Genomic DNA, 27,670 nt, shown 5'->3' with positions numbered 1-27,670 from the left:
CCGTACTTTGCTTTCGCCCCCCCCCCCCCCCCACAGACGACCTCAGCACAGCGACACACACAGACACTAGACACTTCTGTACGGCAACACTTTGTCTGCACCTTCCTTCTCCCGGCATTTATTGTACATTACCCATCCGCCTGCGGTATTTTGCACACCTTGTTCCGAGTGTCTGTTGTTTGCCTTCGCTTTCTACCAATACACCAGCTTTAATCCTGTGACCCTTGCTGTCCACACTTCTATCGATTTCACTGAATTGTTTTCATTGTTATTGTTATTGTTGCTGCCGTCTACTCCGGGTGTCTGCGTTTGTCATCATCACCCACCACCCCTCCGGTCGTTACCGCATCACTGTGCGAGTGTCTGCAACAGGACCAGGAAAAGACACATTCATGACACAGCACTGTACAGCAGCATCGTAAACACCCTCGACTGAACCATGTCGAATCCTGCCTCTCCCAGGCGCCGAGACTCGAGCTCGCGGAGGTACAGGGATTCATCCTCCCACAGACGCCACCCCTCGGACCTCGAGTCTCCCACTTATCACCATCGACGAAGATCCAGCGCATCAAGATCGCATCCTTTTCCCACTGCTAGTCATACTCGCGCTGCTCCTTCGGAAGACTATCTCCCCGCCGTTGCTCCCTCAGGCAACAACTATGCGCCTCTCAATCCCCCCGACAACGATCATCTTGCGCGCAAGAGGAGTCTGATTCGCCCGGACCGGCGACGAAACGACCCCGACGATCCACAATACTATTACAGGAAGCATGCCCGAGACATGCAAGTCATGCCGTCGACCACCGGCGCGGACCCCATGCTGGAGGACGAAGACGAAGCTGAGCAGCTTGTTGATGAAGACACGCTGAGTTCAGAAGAGATGGAGACAAAGCGTCCTGCCACTACTTTATCAAGAGGGCCCAGCCGCAAGTTACAGCGCAAGGATACTGCCGCCTTGGCTGAAGAGAAGAAAAGACGCAAGAAGGAGAAAGAGGTTGCTGGAGCACCCAGTCTGTGGCGAACTTACTGCGCCCTTCTCACCTTCTGGTGTCCCGGACCCATCCTGGCTTGCTTCGGCATCCGAGAGAAGCCACAGCAGCAAGCTTGGAGAGAGAAGATGGGTCTCATTGGCATCATCCTTGCCGTCATGACCTTCATCGGTTACTTGACCTTCGGTTTCACTGTCACCGTCTGTTCAACCAACGGCACTGTGAGGCTGCGCAGCAACCATGTCGATTCGGGCTACATGATCTTTCACGGAAAAGCCTACAACCTTGTTTATTCCTCTCACCCCGCTGCTCGTGGCATCCGTGATGGTGCGAATGTCTTGTGGGATCTCGACACACCTCAAGGAGGCAAAGACGGCAGCTTTCTTTTCCAGAACGTCAACGGTGCTTGCAAAGGTCTCATCACTGCTGCCAATGGCTCTGATGTTGTCACCGACAATGATGGCAATCTAGCCTGGTACTTTCCTTGCAACACCTTCAATCAGGATGGATCGACCTCCCCTAACCTCACCACCCCTGACTACTTGGGTTATGCGTGCCACACATCCAAGCAGTCGCGCACTGACTTCTATGGCTTGAAGAGTTCCGGAGATGTATACTTCACCTGGAACGACATCAAGAATTCGTCCCGCAACCTGATGGTTTACAGTGGAGACGTCCTCGACCTTGACCTTCTGGCCTGGTTCAACACTTCTCAAGTTGCCTATCCCAGAAAGTTCGACGACATCCGGAACAACACCTCCGTCAAGGGCATCGACATGAGTATAGCCTTCAACTCCGGTGAGGACAAGCGCATCGCACAATGCTTCCAAGACATCATCAAGGTCGGATCCATCGATACCGAAACCGTCGGGTGTATCGCATCCAAGGTCGTCCTCTACACCTCGCTGGTATTTATCCTGGCAATTGTCGTTGCTCGATTCTTCATGGCTCTCTTGTTCCAATGGTTCCTCTCGCGCAAGTACGCTGCAGATCGCTCTGCGTACGGCGGCGACGAGAAGAAGCGGGCGCAGCAGATCGAAGACTGGACCGACGATATCTACCGCCCCCCACCAAAGATTGTCGACCCGGTCAGTGGTTTCAGTGATCGTCCTGGAAAGCGAAGCAGTTTCTTGCCCGCCACCTCGAGATTCACAAGCCCTTATGCCATCGAGAGATCAATGGCGAAGTCTAGGCCTGCTCCCACAACAATGGCCAGTCAAAGTTCGACAGCCCGTCTGATCCCTGGTTCTCAGGCTTACCACAGCTCCAATCGAAGCGAGGGAACTCTGCCGTCCTACCTTGACTCACAGAACAAACAAGGTGACAGACCTAACAGCCTCATGGTTTCCAACAACAGTGAACAGAGATACTCGAGCGCTCTTGACACCGACTCTTCTGGTCCGCAAGGCTTCATTCACGAGTCTGTTGTCCCCCAGCCACCCCCTGAATGGCAGCCTTTTGGTTTCCCCCTCGCCCACGCCATCTGCCTTGTCACTTGTTATTCCGAAGGTCCCGAGGGTATCCGTACCACCTTGGACTCTGTTGCCACGACCGAGTATCCCAACAGCCACAAGCTGCTTCTCGTCATTTGTGATGGTTTGATCAAGGGTAAGGGTGAAACCATGTCGACCCCCGAAGTTTGCTTGAGCATGATGAAAGACCACGCCATCCAGCCAGACGAAGTGCAACCTCATTCTTATGTCGCCGTCGCAAGTGGTTCAAAGCGCCACAACATGGCAAAGATTTACTCTGGTTTCTACGACTATGGTGATGACTCGATAATCCCGGCCGAGAAGCAGCAGCGGGTGCCCATGATGATCATCGTCAAGTGCGGTACCCCTGATGAGGCTACAGTCTCCAAGCCCGGAAACCGCGGCAAGAGAGACAGTCAGATCATTCTCATGTCGTTCCTTCAGAAGGTCATGTTCGATGAACGTATGACGGAGCTCGAGTATGAGATGTTCAACGGTATCTGGAAGGTCACTGGCATATCTGCAGACTTTTACGAAGTCTGCTTGATGGTCGATGCCGACACCAAGGTCTTTCCGGATAGTGTAACACATATGATCAGCGCCATGGTCAAAGACCCCGAGGTCATGGGTCTTTGTGGCGAGACTAAAATCGCGAATAAGAGACAGAGCTGGGTTACCATGATCCAGGTCTTCGAGTAGGTCTTGGTCCTTACTACACCTTGTTTGCCTTACTAATATATTGCAGATACTTCATTTCTCATCACCAAGCCAAGTCTTTCGAATCCGTCTTTGGTGGTGTCACCTGTCTTCCTGGTTGTTTCAGTATGTACCGCATCAAGTCGCCCAAGGGTGGCCAAAACTACTGGGTCCCAATTCTGGCAAATCCGGACATTGTTGAGCACTACTCTGAGAATGTTGTTGATACATTACACAAGAAGAATTTGTTGCTCTTGGGAGAAGATCGATACCTGTCAACTCTCATGCTGCGAACGTTTCCCAAGAGAAAACAAATCTTCGTGCCTCAAGCTGTGTGCAAAACCACTGTTCCGGATGAATTCAAGGTTCTGCTGTCGCAAAGACGAAGATGGATCAACAGTACCGTGCACAATCTCATGGAGCTTGTCTTGGTCAGAGATTTGTGTGGTACCTTCTGCTTCAGTATGCAGTTCGTTGTCTTCATCGATCTGGTGGGCACACTGGCGCTTCCTGCGGCTATCGCTTTCACATTTTATCTGGGTAAGCCACATTGCCTTATGATTTCTACAGCGAATATAAACATTGACCAATCCCATAGTTGCCATTTCTATCAAGGCCGCAGTCGAACACACCGCCGCGCCTGTCGTCTCCTTGGTCCTTCTCGCTCTGATTCTAGGTCTGCCTGGCTGTCTCATCGTTTTGACTGCCAGCCGTCTTTCGTATGTGGGATGGATGTTCATCTACCTACTATCACTGCCAATATGGAATTTTGTCCTTCCGACATACTCCTTCTGGAAGTTTGACGACTTCTCGTGGGGTGACACGCGAAAGACCGCGGGCGAGACTGGCAAGGGCGGCGGCCATGGTGATCCGGAAGGTGAATTCGACAGCAGTAAGATTACTATGAAGAGATGGGCGGACTTTGAACACGAGAGGAGAATGAAGGAGGGCAGCCAAGGCTGGGCTCAGGGCGGCTCCGCTCAGCACACTCGGCGCCCCTCGAACCTTGGGTACGAGTCCCACTACGATTACTGAGAAATGGCATGTTTGTACGAGGCAAAGAGAAGCATCACGGCGTTATAATATAGGGTTTTCATAAAGCGGTTGATGCATCTGCACGGGTGGGTGCCCGTCGTATCGCGACTTGGGAATCGATCAGGTGTATATTGATCTCATATCGATGAAATTTCACAGCTTGTACATCTACATGCGGTGTCGGTCGCATACAAACGAAGGAGATGCATCTCATAATATATACGAACATGCATGGCACATTTTATCTTCCCGATCGACACAACATGGACGACAGGAAATTTGTCCGTGACACAGCAGCTCGGTGTGCCCCAATCGTGTGTGTTCGGGGCGCGCAACACTTCGTCTTCGGGGCCTGAGGAGCTTTGCTGATCATCGGCGCTGCACTGCAGGCATGGATGTAAGCGAATCAGGTGATACCTATGTATGCGGCAACTATGCAACTCATTGGCAGATTCGACTTTCCCAAGCGAACTGGCGGGATCTGCAATCTGTTTGACAGCGGCAAATGTCTCTGTCTCTCACACGGCTGCATACTCTCAAGCTTCCGCAATGGGCTCTGCGATATGCTGATGACAGGGATGTCCAGCAGGGGTTGATGTTTGCATCGGGCAAGTCATACCTGTAGACGAGGCAATGCAAGATAGAGCAATATATTCGCGAGTGTCTACAGCAAAAATGACTGGGTCCCGGAGTCCCTCCCCCGCATGCTTGGACCGCGTGTGACACCTGTAGGAGGCCACTTCCGGCCACGCTTGCTGCAACGGTCCCATACCACGTTCTTCGGTGGTACACAGCTATCTCGCCCCTCGACTTTTTCTCCAGGTGGCACATACCACAAGCACTCGCTTAAGGTGTTTTTTCAATCGGCGCAGAGCATCATGCCTCGATCGAGTTCGGGTACTTTCATGTCCTGTTTGCATCTGTGCTTTCTCTCTTGATCCCTTTTCCCCTGGCGGTCCCGCATTCTCCCCCACTACATCACCCCTCGCGCTTAGTGAGTATGTACGACGAGATTCATCACAATCTGTTAGCGCCACCCATGTAGTATATAGCCACGATAGGATCCACCCCCGCTCCCGCCTCGCGTGCAGACCTTCGTTCTACCTTCAAACGTCAGCCCGCTTCTAGTCTTGTGAGAGGGGCCTGAAAAGGGACAGTGTGGTCAAAAAAGAAGGGTAACGACGTGGTGGCTTATCGGATAGCAATTAACATCCGCCCGAGTGCGCCTCAGAACGTGACCGCCACGCCAGTCTCACGCTGCTGCTTTTGCTTTCTAGACTTCTGTGTTTCCTTGATCCTCGTTCATTTGGGGAGATAGGGAATGAAGGGAAACCGGTCCTTATGGCTGCTCCACATGACGTCTGGATCTTTCGGGCCGCGGCGGTGACACCAACGCTGTACGATACATTTGAGAACCATCCTTCGGATACTTTATCGACCTCTGATTTACAGCACGCACGACATCCCTTTACTTTCCCACTGTCCACTCATGACGATGGTCTGCATGAGTGCGAAGATGTCCCCGTACCTGAGTTGACCAACAATTTCTTGAACAATGACCTTCATGAGGATCGCAATGGCGACGAAGACGACTACGACAACGATAGTATATGCGGCGGCGTCCCTCTTCTTGAAAGTACAGGAAACTCGATGAAGTCCCAATTGCGCGAGAGTGCATATCTTTTGAATTTGCCGAATGCGAGGATGGCAGATGAGGATCAAGAGCAACCTCTCAACAGCGTGATGAGTACAACCGAAGCAGCTAATTCCTTTGGTTCAAACGAGGGAAATGAGGCCGATAGGAGGAGTAATTCCCAAGGGATACCAGATTCGTTCTTCACAGACGATGACCTCCGTCGCACTGATGAGACATTTCCACAATATCTTTCGCCCGCGGTGTCGGTCGATAGCCACGCCATAGCTACCGAGGAGACACTTGATGAGGCTGCACGTCACTTGACACCATCTCTTGGTTCTACACTCTCTGGATCATATCTGGATCAGATGAGTAGGCCCACGTCATCTAGAATTGATCTCCCGCCGTCTGTACTGCATGACCCATCAACGCATCCTGATACAGCTACTGATGCGCACTTTGCACGCTGGGACGGCTCGCTGCCACAACCTCGTCCAAGTAGCGCTCGGCGGATCGCCGACGACACTGCGCGATATCAGCACACGGACAATTTCATTGAAAGCCAAGTGGATGAGGTACCGGATGTTATGAGCTTTCTGGAGAGATGGGAAATGCACATGGACGGCCCTGGTGCCGGTATGATTGACCTCCGTCCGGACTGCATCAATAACTGGCGACCACGGAGTGAAGACTCGGCCTACGAGACACATGACTTCCGTGACATTCAAGGCCTGGGCTGGGAAAGTCTGGGAACAGACCGAAAGTCAGCAAGCAGAGTGAGATCAATGTTCTACCCGCCCGAGGTCTCATATGGAGGACCATTGCAGCCTTCAGAATCTGCAAAACCAGATCATGAGAACTTTTATTCGTTCAAACGAGCCTTTCATGACCATAAAGTACGCTTCACTCACTACCAACTACGACACACCCTTGCAGCAACGAGCCGAAACGACGTCTTTTACGCTTCCTGCAGCAAAGTCAAGCGTGCCTCACTTTCATGTCCTACAGTCGCAGACACAATAATCGACCTCAGCAGCTCTTCTCGCCGGTGTCATCGCTCGCCAGTCGACTGCCACATCACCACCATCGCAGCGTCCCCAGCCCCTGAATTTCCAGGCTACACCTCGGACTCTGTACTCGTAACCGGAAGCTTCGAAGGCGAATACTCCTACCTAGACCTCAACTCCAGCTACGGTCAACTCCCAACAGAAGGCCACGTAACCAAAGCTGCAGACGGCATAACAACGCACATCCACGCAGTGCGCAACCGACGAAGCGGCACACTAGCCGCCGCCTTCTGCTCCAACGACCGCCATCTGCGCCTCCTCGATCTGCGCACCGACACCTGGCTCTCCTCATTCTCCTATCCCGACCAATTAAACTGCGCCGCCACATCCCCCGATGGCCGCCTCCGAGTCGTCGTAGGCGACACGCGCGAAACGCTCATCACAGACGCCGAGCGCGGCGACGTGCTCATCAGCCTGCAGAACCACTCCGACGACGCCTTCGCGTGCGCCTGGGCCGACGACGGATGGCACGTCGCGACGGGCGCGCAGGATGGGAAAGTCGTCATCTGCGACGCGAGGAATTGGAAGACGCCGCTCGCCACGCTGCACTGCGATGTCGGCTGCGCTAGGTCGTTGCTTTTCACCAGGGAGTCGCCGTCGCCGTCATCTTCCTCACCGGCTCTTGTCGTCGCTGAGGCTTACGACGTGGTAAGTGTCTACGACACGCGCGATTGGGCCACGAAGCAAACGATTAATTTCTTCGGCTCGGTGTCTGGCGTTGCGTCCGTGGATAACGGTCGAGAATTGATCGTCGGCGTCGGAGACAGGACGGTGGGCGGGCTATTGTTGTTTGAGAGGAACGAGGACGGGTTCGTCGTCGCTGAGCAGAATAGAAGAAGAAGCTCGGCGGCGCAGAATGGCTTGTTGAGGGCTTCGAGGAAGAGGAATACGGATGGCATGGAGTCGTATTGGGAGAATCAGCCCAAGAGACTCGGGTTGGTTATGGAGCAGCTGATTATTTGATGCAAAGGAGAGGGAAAACGGCCCTTTGCGGGATTAATGTTGCAAATAGCTATTATAGTAGTTCATATATATGAGCTCTCTCTCTGGTTTGGGATCGCCTGGAGAAACTCTCGTCGCACATGCTATATGCCATGTTGACGAATATGAACCTCCTCGGTCTTCGCTGGTTCATTTGATATATCCCCAAAGTGTCAAAGAAAGGACTCGACCCCTCATCTCGGCTCAAAGCTCTTCCTCCCCTCCTCCCTCCTCCCAAAACCTCCAAACCCACCACTAACATCTCTGCGAAAGAAATTCCCCATCTTCTTCAGATTCTCATTCAAACTCGCATGAGCAGTCTCAGCCCCGAGTCCCAGTCCCAATGCAGCACCACCTCCTCCAGGCGGCGGGGGACTCGTGGTCCTGCTGACGGCGGCAGACGCAGATGTCACTCCGCCCGCGTGGCCCGGTGAGCCGAAGCGGTCGACGCCGTCGCGCGCGGCATTGATGATAGCGGTTCCGAAGGTGGACGGGTCGAAGCGCGTGCCGCCTGTCAGAGTCGGCGTTGACTGCGAGGCTGCTGCTGCTGCGCTGCTGTTGTTGTTACTGTCTCGGAGCGAGCCGATGACGGGCGTGACGCCGCCGAGGGAGGAGGCTGTGGCTTGCAGTGAGAGATTGCCGAGGGTGGGGTTGGAGACTTGGAGACCTTGGTTTGACGGAGAGGACTTGTGCGCGTTGAAGAGCTCAACTAGGTGCGCTTGGTCGCCTTTTCGCGTTATGCCTTTGATCTCGAGGATTTTGCGGAAGTTCGCTTCCGAGCGATCACGCAGGTGGATGAGGTATGCTTGGACTAGGCCCTCTGGAGGGGATGCGCGCACTTGTAGTGTTTTGAGGATGGGATCTAGTTTGCCCATGCTTTGATTGACGCGCTTGACGAAGAGTGAGTTGGGTGGTGTGCCGGGGTCGGCGTTGATTGTGGCAAGCTCGGTGAAGCCCTTCTTCAGCACGTACGAGTCCAGCAGCATCTGCTCTGCGCCGGTCTCTGATACGGGTCTGGATACCACGAGGGTTGTAATGTATGCGTTGGTCAGAGCATCGACAAGGTGATCGCAAAACGCCCGAGCGTATTGTGGCTTGTGTAGATGCTTGAGTATTTCTGCTGCCCGCTCTCTGACGACAGTCAGCAAAGAGGAAACGTAGGGGCTCTGGTCGCCGACGTTCTCCATTCTGCTCCACGGCACATTACGCATCTCCCTCCACGAGGCGTCGCACTCCATCTCCACCTTCCTGACCAGCGTCCGTACCGAAGTGGACGCGATACCCATGAAAGAGTCGGCTTGTGACTGTAGATCGATCCGGTCCCGGAGGCTTGCGTCGATGCGAGTCTTGATTCGTTCTTCCAGCTGAGTCGTCGTCTGATAGCAATAATCCGCTGTGTTCAAGATGATGACGATATCCTCGACCGAAGGGCCACTGGGACCACTGCGCTCACACAACAGATAGTACAGTACTTGCTGACAATATACATCCAGGTATTTGGCAAAGATCTTGGCAAGCTCGAGGAGATGGGTCCCTGTAGATAGCTTTGCACACTGTGCGAAGGTGATGCGATATGAGTGAAACAAATCGGTCGAGGAAGAGATGACCATCTGCTGATGAAATTCGTCGTCGGGGTTTCGAATGGGTTGCAGTCGGTAGCGTGGGATGATCGAAGACAAGTGATTGTCCTGCGATTCGACCCACAGGCTCAGATATGGCTCAAAAGCCTCAGAGATGGATTGGTTGAAAACATGCTGCTTCTCTTCCTTTGAAGATACCTCGGTATCCATGGATAGGCGTTGATCCTCTGCGGAAGCGAAACGACGCTCGAGGGAGTGTTCGAAATCTAGTGTTTCTTGCAGACAAGACAGCAGGAGCTCGACATCCGGGGGCTGGCCATCAGTCCTGCGCATGGAGCGCTGCAGTATGGCCTTGTAGTCCTCGCGAGTGTTCTCACAGAAGGCATTGGCAAGCATCTCGTTGACTCTCCAATGCGGTGGGAACAGGAGAGCGTGCTCTGAATCATATGTTTTGAGAGCGCGGTGAAACCACGAGTAGCGCCTTGCAATATTGTCGAGGGATGCTGCCTCATCTGTCGGGCGGAAGACATTCCGATACTCGCGCAATTGAGTGTTGCAGTACCAATTGATCAAGCGGGACCGAGCTTGCTCTCCCAAGGCATCGATAACATGACAAGCATCAGAAAGCATCGCGCGGCTGTCGGGAATGTTCATATTGCCCTTGGAGAAGCTGACTTCAAAGTCCTCACATATCTGTTCGAGAAGTTGACGCTGAAGGTCTGCTACGTTCTTGGAGAGGGTTGCGATTTGGTCGATGCTCCTGTAACTCTTGAAATGTGCCATGAGCTGAATGACAGCTTCGAGAAGATGAGCGCAGTCGCGATACTGGCGGGTCTTTGACAGTAGGCGCAATTGATCATAAGCCGTCGTGAGCATCTGGAGTCTTTTGAGTGCAGTCATGGACAGGGTGAGATTGCGCTTGGTGCCGTCGAGGCGCTTGATGTCGGCCGTCATTTCTGTTATAGAGCGCTCCGTCTCGAGTGCTCTTTCGCGCACACTTTCTATCTTAGCGAAGAGGTCGGATAGCTCTGCTTTTGCCTCCTGGATGCGACGGACACTGTCGGCATCGGAGGCTGTCTGCTGTGACACCAGCGAGGCGACATGATCATTTACTTGTCCCTGATAGCGTGCGAGGCTGGTCGAGACCCGTGGAGTAGAAGAGAGTGTGGAAGGATGCGAGAAGATTGCATTGAGGTGGTCGATAGGATCGTAGTCCACTAATGAGGTGCGAGAGAGATAGTCAGACAACGATACATCGAGGCAGGTGTGAATATAGGAGATGGAGATGGGAATGGAGGGGTTATCTGTTTTACCTGCGTCTAACACGTGTGTGTCCATCGGACATGCGACCAGCACCGAGAAATCAAGGACAACCTAATCTACAGGCTGGAGCTGAAGATACAAAAGTGGGAAGGTCGTTGATATTATGCAAGATACAGGTCGAGCTAGACTTACTGCACAGTGGATGTATGCATGTCTATATAAACAAATGGCGGCCGCCATAAACCCCCGAACGACGCGCTGTAAACATGGTCAACTTACCTACTTCGTCTATGGGAAATGGAAGACCATCAAGAACAGAAGCAGAGACGGGCGGTCTGCAGCGTCTACAAATCATATAGCAGGCAATTGCAGAGTGTGCATAGCCTAATTGCATATACAAATATTGTCGTTCTTGTCCTTGAATCGCACGCAATTGGATGCCGCTACACTCTACTCGGTCTAATTTCCCGTCCCCACATGGAATTGACTTGACGGCCTGATAGGCGTGGAGAGGTGTGGCACAGTGGCAGCTGAGGTTGTACTTGCCGCTACCTAAGACCGCCCTTAGCCGCACGTGTGGATCTGCTGCAGCAGACATATTTACTGTCTTAACCACCTGTCCAGCTTTGTATACCTGCTTGTCTCGAGTATACCCATCAGTCGTAAACATGGCCTCCTTGAACGCTATCAGGTCCAGCTGCCGCAAGGTAACCCCAGCGAGCTCAGTATACTAAAAGTCCGACCACTCACGACTTACCACTCTGCTCTCCCAGGTCATGTGCATTGGTCGCAACTACGCCGACCATGTCAAGGAACTCAACAACCAGCGCCCCAAACAGCCCTTCTTCTTCCTGAAGCCTTCTTCGTCCATCCTCCTCCCTGGTCAGGGTCCTATCTTGAGACCCAGAGGCGTCAACTTGCACTATGAGGTCGAGCTCGGTCTCGTCATTGGCAAGACGGTGCGCGATCTTGACCCGGAAGACCACCAAGGAGCCATGGATGCCATTGAGTCATATCTCCTCACCATCGACATGACTGGTCGTAATGTGCAAGATGAGGCCAAGAAGAAGGGTTTGCCTTGGAGCATTGCCAAGGGTTTTGACACTTTCTTGCCTATCGCTGGCCCTATCGCAAAGTCCGCCATTCCAGACCCGCACAATGTTCTGTTGCACCTCAGTGTCAATGGCGAACTCAAGCAGAGCGACAACACCGAGCTCATGCTTTTCCGCATCCCCAGACAGTTGAGCGACATCAGCAAGGTCATGACACTCGAGAAGGGCGACATCGTTCTGACTGGTACTCCCAAGGGTGTGGGTCCAGTCACAACCGGTGATGTTATCACCGCTGGCTTGTCGGTCAATGGCAAGGAGCTCGAAGAGGCAAAATTGGAGGTCAAGGTGGCAGATCGGGAAGGTCCATATGCATTCGCGGAGACTTAGACGTAAGCAACAGTTCAAATCCTCAACTAAGTCACCTCGTGATGCTCACTTGGACCGTCCCTCAACCCCCGAAATTAGAATGCTTCGCCTGTTCCGTTGCTTGACCTCTTTATACGTCCATGTCTCTTTCTTTGCTATCATCTCCACAAGTCCCATGCAACAGCAGACTCACCATACCACATCCACAGCTCGAGGATGGCCACCCCCTGCTCGAACGACTTCTTGAAGTCGTTACACCTTTCGCTTACCTAGGCTAATCTTCTGTCCCGTCGAAATGTGTTTCGGCCACGTCCCCTTGATATAATTTTCCCCACATGTACAGGGATAGTCTGTACAGGGGTAGTCGTCGCTGCAGTGGCTCGTGGAGCAGAAGTAGATTGATTCGTAGTACGTGACACGCCGGTCCCTGGGTGACGTGTACGGTCGTCGACTCGATATGCATCATGGGTTTGGATCTGTCCTTCTAGAGTCTCCACCTTAGCGACCAGTTGCTTGCGGTGTTCGGCCTCTTGTGTCAATTTCTGTTCGAAGCTTGCCGTTGTCTCCCTCAAAGCACGCGAGTACCTCTCGTCGGTCTCACTCAATTCTCGCCTGTGCTTCCTGTTCATGTCATCTAGCAGACTCAGGAACCTCTCCTCGCTTTCTCTCGTCGCTTCTTTGACCTCACTGCGCATGCTCTGCTCGACCGCTTTTGTGACGTCTGCAGTCGTTGATTCGAGTTGAGCTTCTAAAGCGTTCATGCTTTTTGTCTGGTCTTGTTGCTGGCTCGTCATCCACTGCATCAGGCTTTTGTGTTCTCGCCTGATTTGATGCATAGTGAGTAGATCTCGCGGTTCGTTGGGGTACGATGGATGGTTCATCTTGTTGGGCCTCGAGGACTTTACCAAGGTTCGCGAAGGTGTATTTCGAGTTATGGTGATGGCTGTTGTGTATTATAGTTGTGCTGGTTGCACTCGACCGGAAGTTGCAGAATACCTCCTGTAATTGTCTTGCTGTTCAGCAGGAAAGAGCAACCATGTATATGACCGACCTTGAACAGCAGGCGCGAACGGCACTGTTGAAGGTCTGCGGGAAGTGAGGTGCTGAAGCTTGCCCGTAGTCAATAAGCAGCAGCGCCGACTAGTCACAAAGGCACATAAATAGATAGATCGAAAGGTTGATAAATAAACGTTGGAACATGAACATTTTGGTAATAGAAAGCATAGAGAGCAACTGAACCCAGCCTAATCTAAGAAAACTTCTGGACGCATTTTGGGAAAGTCGATCACAAACGCCGAGATGCATGTGTAGAAGGATCCCCGGTATCATAAACCTAACGACACCATAGATAGATAGATCCTCGTCTCGTCGTATCAAAAGACCCGCAGCCACGTCGGCCTGCAAGTCCTGCCTATCCTGTGGCCCATCAAAGAGACCGATCGGTTTTCGCGCTTAGATGAGATCTGTATCGACAAGTCAGTATTTGTCAAGAATGAAAAGGTGTGTCCAGGAATCGACTCACCAGCAACGTTCATGGGCATCTCCTCGATCTGGGTGCTGTAGAACTGCTCAATCTCTCTCATCATTCGTACATCATCAGCCGTAACGAAGTTAATGGCAACACCCTTCCTGCCGAAACGTCCACCACGACCGATGCGATGGATGTAGTTCTCGCGGTTGGCGGGGAGATCGTAGTTGATGACCAGGGAAACCTGCTGGACATCGATACCACGGGCCAAAAGGTCAGTGGCGATGAGGACACGGGAAGATCCAGAGCGGAACTCCTTCATGATGACATCACGCTGAGCCTGGTCCATGTCACCGTGCATGGCGGAGACGGTGAAGTCACGGGCAGTGAGCTTGTCGGTGAGCCAGTCGACCTTTCTGCGGGTGTTGCAGAAGATGACGGCTTGGGTGATGGTGACGGTCTCGTAAAGATCGGAGAGGGTGTCAAGCTTCCACTCCTCCTTCTCGACGGCAATGTAGAATTGCTTGATACCTTCGAGGGTGAGCTCGTCCTTCTTGACGAGGATACGGACGGGGTCACGCATGAACTTGGTGGTGACCTCGAGGACGTCCTGGGGCATGGTGGCGGAGAGGAGGACGACCTGGGTAGACTGGGGAAGGAGCTGGAAGATGTCGTAGATCTGCTCAGTGAAACCGCGAGACAACATCTCATCGGCCTCGTCGAGGACGAACATCTTCATGGAGTCGGTCTTGAGGACGCGACGCTGGATCATGTCGTGGACACGGCCAGGAGTGCCGACGACGACCTGAGGACCGTCCTGGAGGGCCTTCATGTCGTCCCTGACGCTGGTACCACCGATACAGGCGTGGCACTCGACGTTCATGAAGTCACCGATGGCGACGACGACCTTCTGGATCTGCTGGGCAAGCTCACGGGTGGGAGCAAGGATCAGAGCCTGGCAAGCCTTGACGTTGGGGTCGAGCTTCTGGAGGACAGAGATGGAGAAAGTGGCGGTCTTTCCGGTACCGGACTGAGCCTGGGCGATAACATCGTGACCTGCACAGTTCGTGTGAGATTTCGGGTTCGTGTTTGTGTTTCGCTGCCTCCACCATGACTTCATGTGGTATGATAATCAAGTATTGACAGGGGGGAGGGTCGAGCGTCTGGGCGTGCGTGGGGTTTGCGCACTAAAACGGATGAAACTTACCCTTAATGACGGGCATGATGGCGCGCTGCTGAATGGCAGAAGGACGCTCGAAACCGTAGGCGTAGACACCACGGAGGAGCTCAGCCTTGAGGTTCATGGCATCGAAGGAGTCGGTGGTCTCATCGTAGTTGGACTCGATTTGTCCTGTGTGACACGAGGCGGTAAATGTTAGCCCATGCTGTTTGTTACATGCAGCGGTGACAGTCTTTTCTCGCGTGGCCTCTTTAGGAGAGGCTTCAGGCGCCGAGAAAGCAATTGCGCGCGCTTTCATCCACATTCATCTCATCGTCGAGACGTACCCTCGGGAACCTCTTCAAGACCGGAAGCCATGATTGCGAGTTTTTCTTGCGATTTGCACTTTTTGATGCGAAATGTGCGCTGTGGAGGCGGGGGTTATCCTAGATGGATGCCGCCGCTGATATCTTCCTTTTGTCTTGGGGGAAAAAACCAGTAACCAAACTCTCAGATATGAGAGTCAAAAAGGTACTAGTTGGTGTGATGTGATATATGAAGTTGTCAAAAAGATGTAGAAAAGATGACAGCTGAGACGGTGCACAAGAGGGGCCCTTTTAATCGCCTTGACCGAGAGCAGAATTTTGAGCGCCTGGTCCGTGCGCAATGTTAAGCGGCGGCGAAAAATGGTGAATGGGAGGGACCTTGGAACTTTGAGATAGTCTATCAGAACAATTTGCGCGCCATGCCCTATTTGCCGTTTGCTTCCCCAATGCCCTCTCCGATTCCTCTCCAAATGTTAGTGCTTGTTGCGTGCATATGATTCAGAGATCTCACGTCTCACACTATCCTGGCCCCGGTCTGTGACCCATCAGTCTTTGTAGACATTCATCTGGACCGTCTGATTTGGCACTGGATTGCTCTCCTCGTCGCATAATTGGCTACTTACACATTTGCTCTGCAGGTGGTCACCGCCAAGCCGACGCAACGCCCCGCATCAATCTGGCACCTGCCCTGTCCAGTGACTAGATAAATCAGTCATGACGCCGCCAGCAGCATTAATAGATGACTATGACTCCGAAGACTTGTCTCTACGTCCTTCGAAGAGAGTCAAGACTACTCAAGCATCATCGTCAATCGAGGATTCAGAACATGGCCAACAGGCTACCGCTGTGAAGAGACATCCACTCGGTGTCCGTCCTTCGGGTAATGCTTTCACGGCCTCTGTAAATCTCAAAGCCGCGTCGGGCGTGTATGCACTGCTGCCGGACGAACTCCTGGCTCAATTATTAGAGTATTTGGAGGCGGCAGACTTGCTTCGTCTCGGTGGAACATGTCGAGCGTTGCATGCCTTTACTAGGTCTGAAGAACTATGGAGAGCCTTGTTTGTAGAGTAAGTCAGCCGTCTCGTAAAATTGTTTTCTCTTCCCTAGCACGACGCTGAGATCCGCTCACAGGTCCTCGCCCTCTGATTTTGAATGGAGGGGTACATGGAGGTCCACCTTGCTGGGACAGCCAAAGACGAGAGAGCCTGAGGTAGACTGCAGCAATCTGTTCTCGGACGTGCTGCACAGGCCTTTCTTCTGTGCCCATGTACCTTTAGATCCATTCGTTGCCAATATCCCCCCTCGCAACCAGATCAAGCGTCTGGACGACCTCACTTTCGATGACTTCTCCGACCACTGGACTGACAAGCCTTTCATCATCACCAAGCCAACGACGCAATGGCCTGTCTACAAGACTTGGTCAACAGCGACTTTACTGAAGCAATACCGAGACGTAAAATTTCGGGCCGAGGCCGTCGACTGGCCTTTCTCAGTATATGTCGACTACATGCTAAACAACAGTGACGAGAGCCCGCTGTATCTCTTCGATCGCCAATTCGCAGAGAAGATGAACCTCCGCGTGGCCGACAGCTCGGAAGCATCAGCCTGCGAAAGCAGTGGCGAATCTGCCCCCGACGAGCGCAAGGCAGCCTACTGGGCACCATCATTCTTCGGACCGGATCTATTCAGCGTCCTCGGGGCCCAGCGTCCGGATCATCGCTGGATGATCGTGGGACCAGCACGCAGCGGGAGCACCTTCCACAAGGATCCCAACGCGACCTGTGCGTGGAACGCCGTGCTGACAGGACGCAAGTACTGGATCATGTTCCCGTCTTCGGCGTCCATCCCGCCGCCTCCTGGCGTCTTTGTCTCCGAGGACCAGAGCGAAGTCACTTCGCCGCTGAGTATCGCCGAGTGGCTGCTGGCCTTTCATGCCGAAGCCAGGCGCACAGAAGGCTGCGTCGAGGGCATCTGTGGCCAAGGCGAGCTCTTGTATGTGCCTGCGGGATGGTACCACCTGGTGCTCAATCTCGACGAGTCGATCGCGTAAGTTCCTCTTCATGTGTTCTTCCCACATGCAGTGAACTACGAAAAGGTAAAAGGCTGACATGTCCAATCCGTACAGATTGACCCAAAACTTCGTGCCCCGCCAAAGACTACCCTCGGTCTTGCACTTCCTGCGCGACAAGCCCGATCAGATCAGCGGCTTCTCCAAGGACGTCGAGAACCCCTATGAGCTGTTCGTGAGCAGGCTGCGAGAGCAAATGCCTGATCTGCTCGAGGAAGCGTTGCCGAAGCTCGAGAGGCTCGCCAAGGGACCCAAGGCGAGATGGGAGGAGCTTACCAAGCCGCAGGATGCTGATGAGGCGGAGAGTGGGTTCCATTTCGGGTTTGGTGGCGGCGATGATGTTGATGATGACGATGTTGAGGTTCCGTGAGATGGCATCTTCAAGCATAAATGTATATATACATAAAAGGGAGTTCTGGGGAAAAGAATATGTAATTATAGATATAGACATGATGATTAGAGAAGACTGTCGGGCATATCACACGAAGAAGAAGGCGGAAACCCCTCAAGTCTGCTTTGCCTGACCCATATAGACAACACAGTGCCCACATGTGCATGATCATGGTTTTGCTGTGCACGCCTGACGCTCACAGTTCCTCTGGACAGTCGAATGCCAAATGTCCGTCTTTTTCGCATAACGCACACCACTTGTCCGCATCCACGTCGTTTGCCAGCGCTGGTGGTGCCGCGGCTGCATGACTGCCATTAGCTTGCTCTCGGTGGATGTGCTCATCCATATCTTCTTCATCAGAGGGTTCCATGCTTTCGTCAAGACCTCCACCATTAGCCGAGTTGAGATCCAGCTCGTGCAGCTTCTGGTCGACTTCGTGGTCGTGGTCGTGGTCGTCTTCTTCTTCAGTTGCGGCGTCAACATGCTCGTCCAGATCGTCGTGGTCGTCCTCGTGGTGCGGTGCTTGGGCGGTCAGGGGCTGGTGACGGGTCGTTATAGGAGACATTGTCTTGATGCGGCGGTGCATACCAGACGAAGGCAAGGAAGAGTCGTTCATAAGACTGCTCTTCTCTTCTTCCGCTGCCCTCCGTAGCTGCTCGATGGCGCGCTCGAGCTCCTCTTCTCGAAACGCTTTTCGCTCCACTAGTCCTTGTAGCTCGGACTTCTCGCGCTCGAGCTGTTGCACGGCAGCTTGTGTGCGCCCTAGCTCTTCCACGTCGGTGGACTGTGAGGGGGTGTGCAGGTTGCGGCCTATGGGGCTTCCGGCTTCAGGTCCTGAGCTCAGAGAGTGGATGATGGCCTTGAGGCCACGGATCTCATCGTCCTTGGTCTCCATGTCTTTGTCTCTGGTCTGCATTCCCTCGACCTCTTTGGCACCCTGCAGAGCTTTGGCAGCCTTTTCTCGCTCGCGTCTGAGTTCGCTGCGGCCACGTTCGACTTCTCCTCTCAGGAACTCGACCTCGCCCCGGGCTTCGGCCTCTCCTCGTCTGGCGTCTTCCAGTCCGTCCTCCAGCTCGGCGACCAGCTCTTCGAGACTCCTAAGCTGCTGAGCGACCTGTTCGACTTCCTCGCGCCCATGTCCGAGATCCCTCAGCTCTTGCAGCTCGGCGAGCAGCTCGCCCACTCTTGCCTCGTAGACGCGCTCGGTCTCGGCTGAAGCAAGCTCCAGCGTGTCGATTGTGCTGCGGAAGTCTGCGCGATGTGCATCAAACTCTGCCACGAGAGACTGGATCTTGTCGTTCTTCTCGCGCAGGGCCTGGCGCAGCGCCGCGACATCGCCGCTAGCCTCTTCACCGTCGGCCTCTTCCCCTGAGGGAATCAGCGATTGGATCTCCTTGAGACTAGCGTCCATCTCTGCGAGAGACTCGGCCTGGTCTTTGAGTTGTCTGTCCTTGTCTTGGAGCTGCTCATACAGTCGTCTGATCTCATCATCTTGTTCGGTGTTGACCTGGCGCGACGGAGACCGGCGCGAAGCAGCAAACGACGGAGGACCGCCTCCTGCAACGCTTCTCCCTAAGGGATTCTCGTCGCGGTGACCGAGGCGCGATCCATTGCGGGAGTAGGGACGAGACGGAGCAGGTCCACGGGTTGTTGACGCAGCTCTGGGTGTGACAGACCTTGGCGGGGCTGGGCTTGCTGAGAGCTTGGGAGGGACGGAGCCACGGTGGCTCATAGAGAAGTTGCGAGCAGGGGTAGGAGCCAGTGTTGGCTGCTTGCGCAGGGGCGACTCGGGACGAGGCAGCGAGGGGCGTGACTTGGGCTTGAACTGTGGGCTAGGAGGTCGGGCTCCAGGCCCCATGGACTGAGAAAACTTGGGTATGCCGGGAGTAGGCGGTGCATACTCGTCGACGATGGTGGGATTGCCCCTATACGAGCCATATGACGGTGTGGTGGGCGTGCCAGGGAAGTCATCGAAGCTCAGCGCCGGCGAACTGCGCCTCTCAGCTCTGTGGACTGGCAGGAAGATTCCAGCACCGGGAATGGAAGTGTCAAAGTAACTCGTCCTAAAAGGAGGCGTCTTGTCAGCGATATGTCCGTAGTCTTCTGTGCGCCAGACGCTGCTTCCCAAGATACTGCAGGTGCAGGTGACAGTAAGAGGGAAAGAGCAGATTCACCCATCCACGTCGCCGTCGTTCTTGCCTTTGGCCGCAAACTCTCTGCTGAGCTCGACACCCACAAACCTGCCCTGTTTCCCTCGCACGCTGCCAATGAATTTGACCGTGCCATACATATCGCCTGGCACGTCGACGATGTCGCCGACAGCCAGATCAGAGTCCATCATGTTGCTTCGCGGTGTCATGGGCTTGTTGCCAGCTTGAGGCATCAAGGATGATGCTCTTCTGTTTACTGAAGCCGAAGTTGTTGCACCGAATGGCAGACGGGGATTTGGTGACGAAAGCGCATTGGTCGTCCTGCGCGCATCTCTCACCTGTCGCGGTGTTTGTGCAGACATTCTTGCCGCCCACTATATTAACATGTACGTCAGGTCTCGGGGCTTCTCGAAGACCTGTCAGTATAAGTCCAGTATATTAAGGGTACAAGTATTCCAATCTGTGGGATATAGAGATGCTCGTATCTGCACAGATGCACTTCTTGTATAGAGAGAGATATAGATGCAAGGCAGCACGACTCGTTCGTTCACCACTTTTCTAAAACTTGTGGCGAGATACCCGTTGAATGTTATTCTCAAATGTTGCAGGGTAAACAGACCACGCATAATTGTTACCCTTGTACAAACCTGCATAAAGAGGGCTATTGTTGATCGCCATCTTGGTGTCACGTGCCATGGAGAGCCCGACTTTGAGTTGATCTGTGCCTGGCCGACCGATGCTCGAATCCCACTCTATCTACTTGATAGTACTGCGGAACCAGCTCCCCGATGAAATTTGGACATCTCAGCGTCTGTGTTCAGTATATGAATGTATCAGGCTTTACGCGGAAGGAGCGTACATGTCGACTGAGTTCCTCCTCCGGTTCTGCACCTCAAGTCACCCCCCCCCCCCCCCATGAGTATGCCTCGGCGGCGGCTCAGCGCAAGTAAAAGTGCCTTACCCAGAAAGAGCAGAGGGGACCGAGGCATCTTACCCCACACCCTCCGAACATGGGGTTAGCGGTATTACGGGTATATGGTATTTAGTATCTCACCAACGCATGTACTGTTATATTGCCTGGGACGCATGTCTGGACTGGGATACGAAAAGACTCCTTCGTTGATCGTGTATCCTCTGCCGCTGCATTGTAGATAATCACTCGTGAATATGGCTGGCGCTGTACGACAACCGATAGATGTTAAGTCTCTGGAGCACTACATTGATACGAACTTGCCCGAAATCAAGACTCCGTTGGACGTGAAGCAGGTGAGCACTCGCCCACAGAATGTTTCACTTTGTATGACATAGTGATGGCTGATGCATTCTTTCCCTTTTTCCTTAGTTTGGCTATGGCCAATCGAATCCCACGTACCTCTTGACCTCTGCCACCAAGCAGAGATACGTGCTGCGTAAAAAGCCGCCAGGCAAATTGATCTCCAAGACGGCGCACAAAGTTGATCGCGAGTATCGCATCCTGCATGCGCTGCAGAGTACAGATGTGCCGGTGCCAAAGACATACGGCTTATGTGAAGATGACTCGGTTGTTGGTACGCCATTCTACATCATGGAGTTTCTCGATGGGAGGATCATCGAGGACCCCAAGTTGCCGGAAGTGAGCCCTGAGGATAGAACCAAGATGTACGTCTATGGCTCTGGTAGCGCTCTACTCATGGGAGATGTTGACTGGTTTCAAGGTGGCGTTCCGCGGTGACAACCCTCGCAAAGTTCCATCGCATCTCCCCGTCTTTGGTCAATCTTGCGACCTTCGGCAAGGACAAGAACTTCTATGATCGCCAGCTTGCGACGTTCAAGACAATATCCAACGCACAAGCGAGCGCAGTGGACGTCGAGACGAACGAGCCGGTCGGAAAGATACCCCATTACGACGACATGGTAGCCTTCTTCGGGGACAAGCAGAGCCAGCCTAAGGACCGCAGCACTTTTGTGCATGGCGACTACAAGATTGACAATGTTGTATTCCACAAGACAGAGCCAAGAGTGATTGGCATATTAGAGTGAGTAAAATATGAAACCATCTCCTCTCCGACCTACTAACAAGAACAAAAGCTGGGAAATGTCAACCATAGGTCATCCGTTATCTGACCTCTCTAACCTTCTCACACCTTTCACGACAGCGAACTCGAGCACAGCACGATCGATTGGACGGGGCAGCGAAGATTTCTTGCCAGAGCGCACCCCGGGGCTGCCAACGAAAGAACAATGCTTACAATGGTACAGTGATGTGGCGGGTTGGGATCCTAAACCCGAATTCACATGGGGAGAGGCATTCGGCATCTACCGTGGCAGCATAATCATGCAGGGAATAGCAGCGAGGTATGCACTCAGGCAGGCAAGCAGCGAGCGGGCACTGGACTACGCGGTGCAGATGCGCCCCTTTGCAACGGTAGCTTGGGATCTAGTCCAGAGTTGTCAGCGGCAAAGCCGAGAACGGCATGCTGGAAAATCTAAGTTGTAGCTCTGATAATGAGTCATGAAGCGGTCGCTGCCGATCGAGGCGGTTCGATAATCTTGAGATGAAGCTTTTTGTGTATTTCATTTCCGATGCAGAGAAATATATAGAGGTATCGTAACGAGGATCGCCTGACTTCTGTTCAATGCGCACCAGCATTTTTTGACCGCCAATAACGCCTATTGCGCCGGCATCTTTCGGCCCTCCCAGGACTGTCAGCCGTGTGCGCGTGTGGTTGTAGATATGTAAGAGCCCGATGTATCATGTCTGTGGGCTGTTCGTTGACCAGATCCAGTGGACTTGGCTACCGGCTGTGAGCCATGATTCGATGCATCGAACGACGAGTGTGTATTGCAGAAAAAGAAAGCGCGCTCAGAGGCTTCATCGGTTCCTGTCAGGATCGTGCATGCGCTCCAGAGCTTCTAGCATCACGACAGAGTTGCCTCGAATGACCTGGGAACGAGTTCAATTAGTAAATGTTCCAGGTTGCCAATGTCGATCGCGCAAAAGAATGAAAAGTGTCGTACAATTTGACCGATTCTGATCTTCTCGCCATTCGCCTTCTCCTCTACGGCATCGTCGAGCACGATGTTGAGGAAAACCTATATGTATCGGTCAGTCCAAAATGCGAAAGGTCATCACAAGTGGAAGCGCTCCACGCACATCGTATCCACGCAGCACACCAATGACTTTGCGGCTTCCATTCAGCTGCACGAAAAGGCGGCGGTCAAGATACTATAGACCTAATGTCAGCGATTTGATCTAGCTCGTGTCATGCGCAAATGCTGCGATGTCTTTCAATATGTGACAAGACGGGCGTAGCTGACCTTCTTGAGCTCGGGTTGCGCTTGAGGCATATTGCACAGGTCTGCGCGGGGTCGATTCGATGAGAGAAATGGTCGTGTATAATACAGAGTGTGCTGTGTCGACTTGTATTGCGAAGCACTTGATGGGAGATTGTATCAATAACTGCGCGTTGCGTCTAACCTCGAAGTCGACCCAGCTTGAAGCTTTTAGATGATCCAGCGCAGATTAGGGTAATAATTACAGCAAGGTGCAGTTGATTAGGGCAAGTACCTTATTCGGAAGACTTCACCGCAACAATGGCTATGGCTGTGATTCAGACTACTGCTAAAGTCTCTCATGTACTCGTGCAACACGTCACCCCTCTCAGAATAAGCATTTGAAGCACCTTCCAAATATAAGGGTGTAGTACTGTACAGTACCTTAGTGTAGCAAGCGCAATACCTTTATTGTTAAAGAAGGAAGTCACGCACACCTCTAGTCGGTGCTAATCTCGCGTGAATATACCAAGCCTTCATGTATTGCTGCATCATACGACTGAGCAGTTCCATCTAGTCTTGGTCTTCGTATGATCAAGGCCTTTCGACTGACTATTTTATGCGTACATGAGACTTCGCGTAAATATGGTCTCCTAGATACCATTCCATATGGATGAGTGCTGCATCGTAACCCTTTCTGCAACCCACATATCATGATTTCTCGCCACTCACGCCTGCTTGAAACTCACCTCTTTGTACGAAGCATTCACTCAAGTGCTCGTCTATCTAATAAACCGTCATGAAGAAGTCTTTTGCGGCGCGGCGCATACCGCGCAAGATTGGCCGAGACGACGATGATGATGCAGTGGGAGCCCCGCCAACTCCATCAGACAGCACCATCGCGTCAGATATACAACCTGCGCCAGGTGAGTAATTTTCACTGCCCGCAGAACTTTTGCAGTCTTTGTTCTGACAATCGTTTCCCTCCTGCAGCCTGCTGACACTCTGATTAGTCCAGCCTTCTTCGGCCGTGAAGCGTCCGGCAAACAAGAGTCGCAGATCCACTGCGCTGCGCACTTCATTCGCTCCCTCCTCGAATGAGGAAGCCGGGGACATCTCTACTCCTTCTCTCCACAGGAAACTTGCTCATGCGCGAGTAGCGTTGCAACGCAATGTCGAGCCATCACCCGCCGTCGCTAGCGACCGCCCACGAACCTACAGTAAAGACTACTTGAACGAACTGAAGCAAAGTACGCCGAGCACACCCAAGGATTCCTCGTTCCGTGCTGTCCAGGATCTCGATCAGAGCTCTGCCTTGGAGATTCGCGATCCAAGTCAGGCACTATCAAACTACCAACCACCTACTATAATTCCCACCCATGCGGAGATTCTGGAGAAGAAATTGCGAAGGGCGCGGATGGCCAAGGAGCCAGACTTCATGGCGCTGGACGGTGACAGTGCCCAAGAGGACAATGACGAAGACGACCTGGACGAAAATGTTACCCGAGACCAGCTGGGTCGGCTCATCCTCAAACCGAAAGAGAAATACGCCGAGACGCGATTAACACGAGATGATGAGGACCTGCTTGAGGGATTCGACGACTTCACTACCGACGGCAAGCTGGCCTTCAGCAAAGCCGCAGAAAAGGACGCAGCAAAAAGTCGCAAGGCCGAGATGGCCGCGATGATAGCCGACGCCGAGCGTGACAATGCACAAGACTCCACAGACGACGATGATAGCGAGGCCGAGCGCAACGCTGCATTTGAGATAGCTCAAACTCGCCATGGAACTTATGCGACAAAGGACGACCAGGATCAAGATACCGCTCGGCCACAAACGCCGCCGAGAATAGCCCCGTTGTCGAGCTTGGAAACTGTCGTCGAACGTTTACGCAAAAGGCTAGAGGAGATGGAAATGCAACATAAGGCCAAAGCACAAGAGATGCAACGATTGGTAGCAGAGAAATCGAGTATTGGGGAACAGGAGGTACGGGTTCAGGCAGCACTCAAAGAGACTGGAGAGAAGTATGCGCAGCTCAGGCAGGAGGTACAACTCCGCCGAGAGGACCAGAATGGGAATGCCATGCAGGTTGACAATGGTCAAGTTCCTGTTGCAACAGGGCAAATCGAAGGAGGACAGCCTGCCACTGCAAGTGGTGCTGAATTATGACCCAGTCCAATTGGTCAACTTGGTTCCAGCGAGGGATACTGCAAGTAGAGAAAGCAACCTTAGACTTGTACTCTTACACTCGATTAAGAGCGGAGATTATTTGATACTGAAGGAATATATCTCTGTGACTTGATCAACTCGGTCTGAGAGCCAGTGATGCTCTCACGAGCCAGAGAAAATCATGCCCTTCTTTTCTTTCCTGAAACTCGATCGTCGCCAAAACAACGCCTTGCGCCTTGCTCCCATCCCAAATACAATCCAGAAGCGCCATCTCATCTCTTTTTCCTTGAGCAAAGACTCCCTCTACGAACCCCCAATCACGAATTGGCCTCAATCTCAGCCCACTTCTGCTCGACCTTAGCCCTCTTTTCCTTTGCCTTTTCGCGATTCTCTCGCGTCCGCGCCAGACGCTCGCCGCGCAGGCATAGCGTAACTTGGTACTTGACGTTTGTGCACATGCCCATTGATTTCCACAGGAAGCCGCGCGCGTGGCATTCGTCTAGTGCTGTCATGATTTCTTCGCAGTCTGGGGGTTTTGTGTTAGAAAAGAGGTGGATTTTGAGCGGATGTGGGAGGAGGGGAGAGGGTAGAGGGAAGGGGAGAGAGCGGACTGACTTGTGTTGTCTTTTGTGTGTAGATGGGGATGCATGATGGGCGGGTTTTATGAATAGTAGGTTTGGTAGATGTAGTCGAGCTTGGTAGTGGACGATGATGTTCTTTTCGGTGTCGTCGAATGGGTCTCAGGATTCAGACCGTTGCTGCAGTGTGCGTCTTGAGAAGTCACTTCTATTGCGGTGTGTATGTTCTAGTGAGCCGACTGCCGGAGGCAAATGTATATACAGTTTGTACGATAATTGGCGGCGAGTCTCCGGATCAAGCGATTTCCGGGCGCGATTGGATTCGCACCTCGATCTTATCTTAGCGTGATTGATGGAGAGTCCGCCCCCCTTCCTGAGAATACGGCTTTCACATGTGTGTGGTGCTTTGAAGTACAGAACAGCCATAGATAACAAGATACGTCGTCTCTTATAATAATACCATCATGACGGCACAAGTATCTGCAAGAAAGCAGCAAGGTATGCTCGCAGTATCTTGTGCACCTAGGACATTCTTTTGCTGATCGAAAAAAAAATTAGAGCTGCAGGCGCAATACACAAATTACAAGGAAACTCTCCAAGCGATCGCACAAAAGATTGGAGATGTAGAACAAGAGACTGAAGAACACAAGTAAGTACTTTCTCAAATGCTAGTCTCCCAATATGTCCTTAGCAATGACATAGAATCATGCTGAAGGTCGTACTGTTGTCCTTCTTCAATTCCTCCTTTGGTTTCGCCCATTACATTCTCCTGTGTTAGAGGTGTCGAACACTTATACGATGCACTGATTTGAAACTATGCGGCGCTTCAGTCCACCAGACTGACTTTCTACTAGGTTGGTGATAGACACATTAGCGCCGTTACCAGGCGAGAGGAAATGTTTTCGCATGATCAACGGCGTTCTAGTGGAAAGGACGGTCAAGGATGTTATGCCTCAACTCACTACCAACGCCGACGGCCTGAAGAAGGTGCTAGACGACCTCCTCAAGCAGTACACTGCCAAACAAGAGGAGCTCGAAAAGTGGAAGGTTGGCTATCTTACCCGTCAGAGGTTCAAATTCTTGCTAATCTTTGCTCGGCAGAAACAAAACAAGATTCAAGTGGTACAGCAATGATCTATGAATCGATATCAGGCCATTCCTGGAAGTTTCATGCGTCTCTAGGACTCAATTTGACCACAGAACTTGCCAAAGTTACGATATTGATTCAAGCATTTCACATTGCCTACCCTCAATCATGTGATTGTGTAAGCGCTACTCTAGAGCAGTCCCAGCGCTTATCGCTGTGACCCAACCCGATAGCTCAGTGGAAGCCTGAAATCCAACACGGAACATGCACAGCTGGCAGCTTGACCGGGCATCCAGAGTCATGGAGTGATTCGCGCTGCATCCGAGGCCCGTATTGGAATCTAGTTATATGAATAGGGATGATATGCTTCCCGCTGGCCATAGTAGGTGAAGCTACGTGTATATTATCTACATCCATGATGAAGGCAGACACGCGCATACGTATGTTGCTGAGCTGCTTGGAAAATTTAGGTAGATAGTGAACTCAGCACGAGGCGTTGTTCTTATTTCTTCTGGGTCGGATGTACAGCCTGCTTGGTCATGCTCACCCAGCCATTCCACAGCAACATGGATGCTACAGCTTCTTCGAAGGCTCATGATCATGTCACGCATGTGGTCTTGCAGCTACGCATACTTCTCGAAGACATACTCCTGCGAAGTGAAACGCTCTGATGTTAGAGTGAGGTTGCTGGAAATGATCTGATATGTCGAGAAGCGAAAGGTACCTATCATATGAAGGCACTTCTCCACGTCCGTCCAGTATCGGCTTAATTGTTGCCCTGCGGCTTGGTACCCCGCTTGTTGCCGCACAGCGACTGTCCCTGGATCATCAGGGTCTGTGCAGCGTCAGTGTGCTACCCTCCAGTATAAAGCGCACTGCACTGC

The 27,670-nt window shown here is 52.6% G+C and overlaps 12 protein-coding genes across 14 annotated transcripts; 7 read left to right on the top strand and 5 right to left on the bottom strand.

Moving 5' to 3' along the window:
- Positions 1-439: 439 nt before the first annotated feature.
- Positions 440-4,192, top strand: AAFC00_001795 (uncharacterized protein; the record flags this gene model as incomplete). The annotated part of the gene is made up of 3 exons (XM_069341030.1): positions 440-3,156; positions 3,207-3,697; positions 3,756-4,192. 3 exons carry the CDS (start codon positions 440-442, stop codon positions 4,190-4,192), a joined length of 3,645 nt encoding a protein of 1,214 aa, XP_069204542.1.
- A 1,341-nt stretch (positions 4,193-5,533) lies between these two features.
- AAFC00_001794 (uncharacterized protein) lies at positions 5,534-7,858 on the top strand (the record flags this gene model as incomplete). 2 transcript variants are annotated; one of them, XM_069341029.1, is made up of 1 exon in its annotated part: positions 5,534-7,858. In XM_069341029.1, one exon carries the CDS (start codon positions 5,534-5,536, stop codon positions 7,856-7,858), a length of 2,325 nt encoding a protein of 774 aa, XP_069204541.1. The 2 variants fall into 2 exon arrangements, with proteins under 2 accessions (XP_069204541.1, XP_069204540.1); XM_069341028.1 differs by having other exon boundaries at positions 5,936-7,858.
- A 212-nt stretch (positions 7,859-8,070) lies between these two features.
- AAFC00_001793 (uncharacterized protein) lies at positions 8,071-10,794 on the bottom strand (the record flags this gene model as incomplete). Of its 2 annotated transcripts, XM_069341026.1 has the most annotated exons (2): positions 8,071-10,673; positions 10,770-10,794. In XM_069341026.1, the coding sequence occupies 2 exons, from the start codon at positions 10,792-10,794 to the stop codon at positions 8,071-8,073; spliced, it is 2,628 nt and encodes an 875-aa protein (XP_069204538.1). The 2 variants fall into 2 exon arrangements, with proteins under 2 accessions (XP_069204538.1, XP_069204539.1); XM_069341027.1 differs by having other exon boundaries at positions 8,071-10,794.
- A 593-nt stretch (positions 10,795-11,387) lies between these two features.
- Positions 11,388-12,158, top strand: AAFC00_001792 (uncharacterized protein; the record flags this gene model as incomplete). The annotated part of the gene is made up of 2 exons (XM_069341025.1): positions 11,388-11,426; positions 11,493-12,158. The coding sequence occupies 2 exons, from the start codon at positions 11,388-11,390 to the stop codon at positions 12,156-12,158; spliced, it is 705 nt and encodes a 234-aa protein (XP_069204537.1).
- A 1,431-nt stretch (positions 12,159-13,589) lies between these two features.
- Positions 13,590-15,142, bottom strand: AAFC00_001791 (uncharacterized protein; the record flags this gene model as incomplete). Its single annotated transcript, XM_069341024.1, has 4 exons — positions 13,590-13,600; positions 13,660-14,661; positions 14,813-14,956; positions 15,112-15,142. The coding sequence occupies 4 exons, from the start codon at positions 15,140-15,142 to the stop codon at positions 13,590-13,592; spliced, it is 1,188 nt and encodes a 395-aa protein (XP_069204536.1).
- A 662-nt stretch (positions 15,143-15,804) lies between these two features.
- Positions 15,805-17,528, top strand: AAFC00_001790 (uncharacterized protein; the record flags this gene model as incomplete). Its single annotated transcript, XM_069341023.1, has 3 exons — positions 15,805-16,157; positions 16,222-17,136; positions 17,216-17,528. 3 exons carry the CDS (start codon positions 15,805-15,807, stop codon positions 17,526-17,528), a joined length of 1,581 nt encoding a protein of 526 aa, XP_069204535.1.
- Positions 17,529-17,745: 217 nt separating this feature from the next.
- Positions 17,746-19,890, bottom strand: AAFC00_001789 (uncharacterized protein; the record flags this gene model as incomplete). Its single annotated transcript, XM_069341021.1, has 2 exons — positions 17,746-19,612; positions 19,724-19,890. 2 exons carry the CDS (start codon positions 19,888-19,890, stop codon positions 17,746-17,748), a joined length of 2,034 nt encoding a protein of 677 aa, XP_069204534.1.
- A 976-nt stretch (positions 19,891-20,866) lies between these two features.
- Positions 20,867-22,175, top strand: AAFC00_001788 (uncharacterized protein; the record flags this gene model as incomplete). Its single annotated transcript, XM_069341020.1, has 4 exons — positions 20,867-20,965; positions 21,042-21,337; positions 21,394-21,714; positions 21,767-22,175. 4 exons carry the CDS (start codon positions 20,867-20,869, stop codon positions 22,173-22,175), a joined length of 1,125 nt encoding a protein of 374 aa, XP_069204533.1.
- Positions 22,176-22,550: 375 nt separating this feature from the next.
- On the bottom strand, positions 22,551-23,026 carry AAFC00_001787 (uncharacterized protein; the record flags this gene model as incomplete). The annotated part of the gene is made up of 4 exons (XM_069341019.1): positions 22,551-22,622; positions 22,697-22,771; positions 22,833-22,904; positions 22,997-23,026. The coding sequence occupies 4 exons, from the start codon at positions 23,024-23,026 to the stop codon at positions 22,551-22,553; spliced, it is 249 nt and encodes an 82-aa protein (XP_069204532.1).
- A 724-nt stretch (positions 23,027-23,750) lies between these two features.
- AAFC00_001786 (uncharacterized protein) lies at positions 23,751-25,121 on the top strand (the record flags this gene model as incomplete). Its single annotated transcript, XM_069341018.1, has 2 exons — positions 23,751-23,877; positions 23,965-25,121. 2 exons carry the CDS (start codon positions 23,751-23,753, stop codon positions 25,119-25,121), a joined length of 1,284 nt encoding a protein of 427 aa, XP_069204531.1.
- A 317-nt stretch (positions 25,122-25,438) lies between these two features.
- Positions 25,439-25,770, bottom strand: AAFC00_001785 (uncharacterized protein; the record flags this gene model as incomplete). Its single annotated transcript, XM_069341017.1, has 2 exons — positions 25,439-25,647; positions 25,737-25,770. The coding sequence occupies 2 exons, from the start codon at positions 25,768-25,770 to the stop codon at positions 25,439-25,441; spliced, it is 243 nt and encodes an 80-aa protein (XP_069204530.1).
- Positions 25,771-26,163: 393 nt separating this feature from the next.
- AAFC00_001784 (uncharacterized protein) lies at positions 26,164-26,833 on the top strand (the record flags this gene model as incomplete). The annotated part of the gene is made up of 4 exons (XM_069341016.1): positions 26,164-26,197; positions 26,258-26,348; positions 26,554-26,746; positions 26,801-26,833. 4 exons carry the CDS (start codon positions 26,164-26,166, stop codon positions 26,831-26,833), a joined length of 351 nt encoding a protein of 116 aa, XP_069204529.1.
- Positions 26,834-27,670: the final 837 nt, after the last annotated feature.

Source organism: Neodothiora populina (assembly GCF_041146345.1).
Source record: "Neodothiora populina strain CPC 39397 chromosome Unknown canker_contig_13, whole genome shotgun sequence".
In the NCBI taxonomy this organism is placed as follows: domain Eukaryota; kingdom Fungi; phylum Ascomycota; class Dothideomycetes; order Dothideales; family Dothioraceae; genus Neodothiora; species Neodothiora populina.
This window is presented reverse-complemented; position numbering and strand designations above follow the sequence as displayed.